General features: G+C 43.4%; 1 protein-coding gene across 1 annotated transcript; it reads right to left on the reverse strand.

The window, feature by feature from the left end:
- Positions 1-2,966: 2,966 nt before the first annotated feature.
- On the reverse strand, positions 2,967-6,568 carry LOC111227954 (chromobox protein homolog 1-like). Its single transcript, XM_022753707.1, has 4 exons — positions 6,537-6,568; positions 6,276-6,447; positions 5,991-6,085; positions 2,967-3,117 (listed from the first exon to the last, which is right to left on the reverse strand). The coding sequence occupies exons 1-4, from the start codon at positions 6,566-6,568 to the stop codon at positions 2,967-2,969; spliced, it is 450 nt and encodes a 149-aa protein (XP_022609428.1).
- Between the last annotated feature and the right edge of the window lie 1,385 nt (positions 6,569-7,953).

A 7,953-nucleotide genomic window follows, 5' to 3' on the forward strand; every position in this document is an offset into this window, starting at 1 on the left:
CTTTAATACAGTATACCTGGAAATAAGCACAGCCGGGCTACATTCAACACATAGAACGCTGGAAAATGTTAGGATACGCAGGAAAACACCAGAGAAAAGACCTCTCATATAAAGTGATTATGTTAATCATGCTGAAGTTACAGTACTAATCTATTTTATTTTTTGCAAATATCAAAATGTGTGTTGAACACAGGACGGTCTGCAAGCAAGAGGAACCATATGGACTACTAAAAAAAAAATGTGCTGAACCATCATGTCTTGAGTGTTGCCCGGCCGGTGCAAGCTAAAATAATACAGCCTAGAAAACACACGTGCCGATGTGTGTGTGTGAAGGTTAAAAACAAGGATTTGGAAATGAATTTTATTTAACATACTTTCAATCATCTCCAGTAGCAGTAAAACCCAGTTGTGTCTGTCATGGAGCACATGTCTACGTGATGCAGAGGAAACCTCCAGCTACCAGCTGGCAGGAGAATTTAAACAAACCGCTTTAACCTGCTCATCAGCCAAATGAGCTCATTGGCTGGTTTTGTGCTGAATGCACCAACTACAGACAACAATCTACCAGCAAATGGCCGGTCAATCCCCACACTGACAGTTACACAGCAGTCCTGACTTCTCAGACCCAGTCCCACAGCCCTGACCAACACTGTCACTACAGGTACAGGAGGTGTGAAACATGATGATCACCTGTCAGAACAGCTTGTTTACAGCAGCTCAATGATAGCTGTACCTTGTGTATAAAATGGAGGAGCTACCTCCAGTCATTCAAACCAACCCAGCACTCTGATTACAGCCCGACCAATATGGGAAGTTCTGAGGCCGTCATCTGCTGATGTTCATTTCTTTGCACACAACAGAATGATGACACTTTTTTGAAACTTATCTTTGGGACTTCTCTACTTCAGTTTTTGTCATTTAAAAAGGACAACATATCGCAAGGTTATCACAAGGATAACAAAACATATTTTGCTTTCCTAAATGCCCCCCCCGCTTCAGATTTCCAAAAGAAATCCATTAACACAATCGTTTAGCAGGACAGTGGTGCTCCAACAGTTAAAATCAGGCATCTATTCTAGCTGTATGACGAGTTTCTGTCTGAATGATCAGTTGGTTCTTGACTCTTCTCCCCTCTAATCTACAGGTCAAAGGGCACCTGACCTTCTTGGTTTGAAATGAGCCTTTGGACTGCCGTTCGTCACTACTTGAACCAGTGCAACACCTGAAGTAAAACAGTGTGTTGTGCCGATCACTGAGGGGAAATTAAAACCAGCCAGGTGCTGATCTTGCTGGAGCCGTTCGGTGTGCGACAAGTAACCAACCAGCCTCAGATCCAGTAAAAGAAATATTTCAAGAAAATGGCTGAACTAGCGTTAAGAGTTTGGGAATCAAAACTACGCCACAGCGACCTGAAAATGAAACTGAAGTCTGCACTCACTACCTCTGTATGTAGACCTTTCTCACAGCCGACAGGTAGGAAAAGCACAGGTGTAGCTAATAACATTAATGTCTGTTCTGTTCAGCTGTCCCAGGTGAGCCAGCAAGCACAGTAACAGGACCTTGAAGCTAAAGTAGCGGAGTGGAATTCAGCCCTCATTAATCTTATTATTTACACTTGTGTTTTTCCTCCTGAGACATGTGAAAACATCCTCTGTGAAAAAAGGCTATTTAACAAATACTGTGGTGAAAACGGTCCGTGTGTCTTGACATGTGTCCTTAAATGTTCAAGAGGATTCCACGATCAACTTAACTTCCCAATTTACACCATAACATATGATTGTGTCACAGGAAATATGGCATATCGACAGTTTTACATTCACAGAAAATCACAGATTTGCCTCTGAATGAACACAAACATCTTAACTCATAGTTTGTTAAAAGTGAACAAGTCTATTTTTTTTATCAAAGAAAACTAACAAACAGGCAGCAAAGTACAAGCTGCAGCATCATCCACAGCTGGAATGAAGGAACACTGGCTGGTTGGCTGCCAAGTCGGCTAGTAGGACGTACAGTATAAAAGGTCAAAGCTGACAACTGTTGGTCTTTTCATGTAGACTGTAACCACCCCCCCCCCACCCCCCCTCCTCATCAATCTGTCCACGTCAGTGAAATGTACAGTTGTCATTTGGTGCTTGATAGTTTCAAATGCAGAACAGCATTACGTCAGCGATAATGAGAACCCAGGTGGCACAAAGAGAACAGATACTGAAAGAGACAAATCTCTCACTCCTCCATAAAACACCTCACATCACGCTTCTTTCCCCTTCAAAAGAGGTTCCCCCTCCAGTGTATCCTGACAAAACAGGGAGGGAAGTTTGTCCTCTACAAACCCGCCACAACTCACCACCCAACTTATGATCAGCTAATACATGTTTAAAACGGGATGTCTAAATGAAGACCCGTGACTGGGAGCAGAGACAAACTTGCCAGCCGTAGCCAAAACACTCACATGAATGCACGTGTTCAAGAGGTAGCTTGACAGCTCACGTTGTATTCCTGTTATTTCCAAAACCAAGAACTTGTCACCAAATGCAGAAGACAAACACTTTATGGTCATTTCACTGTATTCAGTTCAATATTCATGGAGGAATACTAGCAGAACAAAGGCACCAACTCCCATCCAGTGACATGGTCTTGGTGAGGGGAAAAAAAAAATACAAATCAGAGAGACTAGGTGTCAAAATACCTCTTTAAAAAAAGATCTACATTTTAAGTCAAGACACAAGTGGGAGCATCTTTTGAGGAAAGCACGCCTACCAGGGCAGGAAAACAAACTTCTTTTCCCCTCTGTCAGCTACATTGGCAGTCCACTCCCAATCATTTGGGGATTTTTCTAAATCACTTTCTCTGCCAAAGTGGCTGCTAGAGTCGACTAACTTAGACAACAGTTCACCAGCATGTCATTGATTTCCCGCCCTACACCTCCGCATTCCACCGCTTCCACCGCCGCCGCCTCCTCCACTCGCCTAGTCTTTTTTCTCCTCCTCTTTCTTCTCCTCCTCCTCCGTGGGGTATGAATGCCAGGTGAGGCGCTCCTCGTAGAAAGAGATGACCACCTGGGGACATTTGACGTTGGCCTCCTTGGCTGGGACGAGGTCGGCTTCATCCGAGTTCTTCCTGTTAATTTGGATTCAAGATGGGAAGAATAAAGGCGAGAGAAAGAGAGAAACAACATGGCAGAGAGAGGAGAGAGAGAGGGGGGGGGGAGAAGGAGAGAGCAAGGTGGAAAAACAATAGACAAAGTTGAAACGAGTAAGGCTCTTCTGATTGGCTGATTGTTTTCTGAGTGATCTAATAAAAATATAGCAGATTTCAGGTTAATACTCAGAGAAACCAAATCCTGCAAGGTTGGATGGTGGGTCCAGGTGGGCGGGGCTTGGGGCATGGCTGAGAGCGGTGACTGCTTTGTTGTGACATCACAAAGTTACGGGAAGTCCTGACGGCTGGTTTTAAGGCTCAGTTTCTGAATACAGGCTGTGTGCATTTCTCTGTGGACTGAGGCTTTGATACTTTCACAGTATTAATATAGAACCTAGACCTGATCTATAATCAAACAACACATGGACATCGATCTTTATACTATGAGACCTTTAATGAACAGTGCTTTTATTTTGAAATACTGTTTTCCTGGGTAGGGTTGCTACAAGGTGCAACTTCACAATGCAAATGACCTTTGCCCTGAACATTAGTCGACTGTAGTGGCCTCACCAGAGTCTCTGCTGCTTGTAGCAGAGACACCCCTGCAGTCTAATGCAATCCAATGTAACATTTCCTGACATGAAGTCTACAATTTTATATATTATATACTTTTCACACCGTTTTACAGATGTTAATTCAATGTACATATTTTACCACTGAGGTCATAGATAGTGGTATTGTTGTACTGGTGTTTCTAATAACGACCCCATATGTAAATGAGAGGGACAATAAAACACCTGGACTACGCAGACGTATCCAGAAGAATAAATATGATTTAATTGATACAGCTCTGATGATGTCACCAAAGACCGTACGTTATAGACTTTGTAAAGGTGGAATTTATGGCAGAGGTATTGTACTGAACTGCAACAGATTGTACACATGTACCCAATGAAATGGCTGCTGTGTGGAAACTTAGCTTGAAATAATCTTTTCTTCTGTTATGTTCAGCACAGCAGCTGTTTTACTGTTTGCTGTTGGAAGCTTAAATAAGCCTGAGCAATGTTTTAATGTGTTTTAAAGCTGTAATCACTGACTAGTTGATTGACTTGTTAGCACTCTTTTCACAACAAATCCTAAAATGGATTTAAAACAGAAACTATAACAAAACCCCTGTGTCTTTGTTGATGAAAGAAGAGGAGATTAATTTACATTTACTGTTTTTCAATCAGTGACAAATATCCTCCTCTCACTGGATGGCTGCTCTGCAGAGCTTCTCTTATGGTGACTTTCCATAGCAGCAGTGCATGCAAGAACACACCACTAACTGTGTTACCTCTATTGTAGCTAATGTTTGCACTACGGTTGGGCAATAATAAGGAATGTACTGTTCAACGGTAGAAATGTTTCCGCAGGTAGAGACCCGACAATACCACTTCCACTGCGCTACCTATCCCCTGGTGTTATATATACTGAGAGCAGGCAGTGATCTTGTGAGTCCAGCTGCCTCGCAAGGTAACATGATTGTGATGTTCTCAGGTGACATGAGAGTGACAGTCGGTTGTGACAGTTGGTTGCGGTAATGCACCTCCGAGCTGGTCTGCCAACCGCTGTAGAAGACTAGAGTGACCCGGTGGGTTGGGACGGGCTGGCTGGTGTGCGACGGGGTGGGTAAACAATCATTTTATAAATAGATCATGTGGGCTGTTCGGTTTTTTAAATACTCTGAAGACTACTGCGAGTATGTTCGTGACTTTCATTCAACATCACCTTCACGCGACAGCCTTTAGGAGGAGGCACCTGGTTCGGCGGCTCAATGTAAAAAAAAATAAAAATAAAAAAATAATCCAGAGAGGGGGAGAAGGATGGATCACGCTGTGTGGTGATCAGGCCAGTCGATCTAACTGCGCTGCACACTGTGGTTGTAAGCGGTGAGACCAGTAGGGAATCACTGCTCCACAAGCTCTAAAAGCTGTTAAATCATTTGCACCTACACTGTAACGTAGTCTGTTATTGCACCAACATTATCTCTCTGTGCTCATTCTTTAATCAAAATGTGTACAGTCGGTTTGTCAGTTATTTATGTGTACAGTTATTTATTTGCAGCAATGTTAGTCTCCCATATTGTGAATTTTCTTTTTGTCTTTCTTAATGTGTAGTTTGTCTTGCATTGGCTGTCTTCTTTTGTGTATTTTGAACCTGTTTTAATATAATAATAATGATGATGATGATAAAATAATCTTTATTAATGAGCACTTTTCAAAAACTATGTTACAAAGTGCTTGACAAAGACAGCAAAAATAAAAAAAATAGAATGAACAAAATCAATAAATTTCAAAGAGAAGAATGTCTAAGAACTGCCCCCTGGGGACAAATAATGTTTCTTGAATTGAATTTGTCCTCAAGACCAATGTGTCAGGATATAAACCTTGTACATCTACATTTTTTAAAAAGTTTGTATTCTATGGTGGGTTTCAAAAAAGTGATTTTGCACTTTGAGATTTTTGAGATGGGATGACCTTTCACCTACATTTGATTTGTTTCAGTATTACCTGGCTGATGCACATCCACGTCTGACTCAATTGTAAGCCATGTATAGATGGGGGTGTGTCGTACATAGCTTTGCACATGAGCTTCCCCTCATTACTGCCTGGCTAAATATAGGCTCCGACAGATACTTCTCATTTCCAGAGACCAGACGGGTGTAAATTATGTCCATTAACATATATGCATTTTGCGCTGTTTGTTACGCATATTGCCGAACTCTGAAACCCCCCCCCCCCCCAGAGCAAGAGTAACTCAATCCCAAAGCAATCTGACTGGACCTTTATACATTGAGAGTGAGGACCCACCACTTCATGAGGAACATCAGCTCTCCACTGGAGTCCGTCGCTCCAATAATCCTCTCCGGCTGCAGACCTCTACCAAAACCTCTGGCCTTCTCACCCTGGAGAATGGAAGTAGAAGAACAGGAGAATAAATGACTAAAAAAAAGAAATAGAAACAGACTGACGGGATATCATGTTTCTACGCTCAACATTAAAGCGCTTGTGTGTAGATGTTGTGTAAGTGGTGGTCTGTGGACTGGCTGGCTGCTGGGATTCTTTAGTCTGAAGCAATCCCTCTCATTTGTTCACCTCCTCCTTCTTCTTCTTGCTCCCTCGCTCTTCAGAGTCTCCGGAGGCCTCGCTGGCAGCTTTCCTCTTGGTCTCCTTCTTTTTCTCCTCCTTCTCTTTGTGTTTCTGCATATACTCTGCAATGAGGTCAGGGCAGTCCAGGTTCTCCTCTGGCTCCCATGTATTATCCTCACTGGAACATAAACCTTGGATGTTTCAGTTAAACAAAAAAATACCAACCAGGTTTGGGATCACACCCTAATGAGTAAAAGTGAACATTACAGACTTGTACTCACTCCGAGAACCCCTTCCATTTCAACAGAAACTCCACTTTGCCCTTCACCACTCTGCGGTCCAAAACCTTCTCGACCACATACTCCTCCTCTTCCTCCTCCTCCGCTGCTGCTCCTGCTCCTGCTGCTGCTGCTGGTGGTGTTGCTGTTGCTGCCGCTGCTCCTGCTCCTGCTGCTGCTGCTGCTGCTGGTGGTGCTGCTGCTGGAGGTGCTGGTGCTGGTGCTGCTGCTGCTGCTGCTGCTGCTGGTGCTGCTGCTGGAGGGGCTGCAGGCTGCTCCTCCTCCTCAGCCTTCTTGCCTTTCTTTCCTGCTACGGTCGCCAGCTTGACGTCTGCTAAGGGCGCCTCTGGCGGGCCGAGAGGAAACATGCAGAGATGATGATAAAATGGTTAGAATAACTAGGTGTGTTTGAAAAATGGATGGACTGTTGCAAGAAAAGTAGGGCTGTCGACAAATAATCGAAAATCTTATAAATCCTTTTTCTCATTTCAAGGATAATAAGGGCGGTAATAGGCTGTGATAAGTAATAACTTAAATAAATGAGAACTTTTTGAAAATTCATCTTAAGATAAAGTGCTTAATTTGAGAAAAAGTAGCTTAAATTTCCAACAATTTTTGTAACAAACACTAACTCCCCCTTTTCTCTTTCCTTCCCTCTTATATCTCACTCTCCAACTTTCCCCAATTAATGTCTCACTCATATGTGTGTATCTCACTCACTGACTCAAGTCACGATGATCGGCTGAGTGACATCACATAAGATGATTCACAACACGTGCAATTGGTCTGTGAGTTCCCCTGGTCGCTAAACCAGTGACCAAAGCTGTGTCAGGTAAAATAGAAATGCTGTCAAGATCTACAGGCTATAGGTCCAGGCCCGGAGAGAACGGCGTCTGGGTTCAGACCCAGACTGTAGGCCACCTGTTAGTGAGTTACGCTACTTTGCACGTGTGGCCCCCGGCCCACTCGGGGTTGGACCCCTTATAATGTCTACAAAAACTGTTCCAGGCTGTTCCTCGGTGCTCGGTGCCACAATAATAAAACTGAATACAAATAAAGTAACAACTCTAAATCAGGTTTGGCTCTCTGATCAAAGCATGTTTTAAGAAGGAATATAAAAGATGTCACTGATTCGGCGAGCCTCGCGTTCAGGCGGGTCCTTCTTGGTCAGTCTTATGGCCCTGACTGCAAACGCTCTGTCCCCTTTAGCTTTCAGCCTTGGAGAAAAGCCGTGCAGACCCGTAACAGCTATCAGTAACATAATAAAAACTATCCTAAAAAAAAATACTGGGAGTCAGTTTAAAGAAGCTAAAACGGGAGTGATGTGGTCCTGCCTCTTGGGTGTGACAGCTGAGTTCTGTTCAGTCTGGGGTCGATCAGTAGATTCTCGGTGTAGTCAAGTAAAA

This window comes from Seriola dumerili, unplaced genomic scaffold, assembly GCF_002260705.1.
Source record: "Seriola dumerili isolate Sdu_G_001 unplaced genomic scaffold, Sdu_1.0 BDQW01000192.1, whole genome shotgun sequence".
NCBI classification, from domain to species: domain Eukaryota; kingdom Metazoa; phylum Chordata; class Actinopteri; order Carangiformes; family Carangidae; genus Seriola; species Seriola dumerili.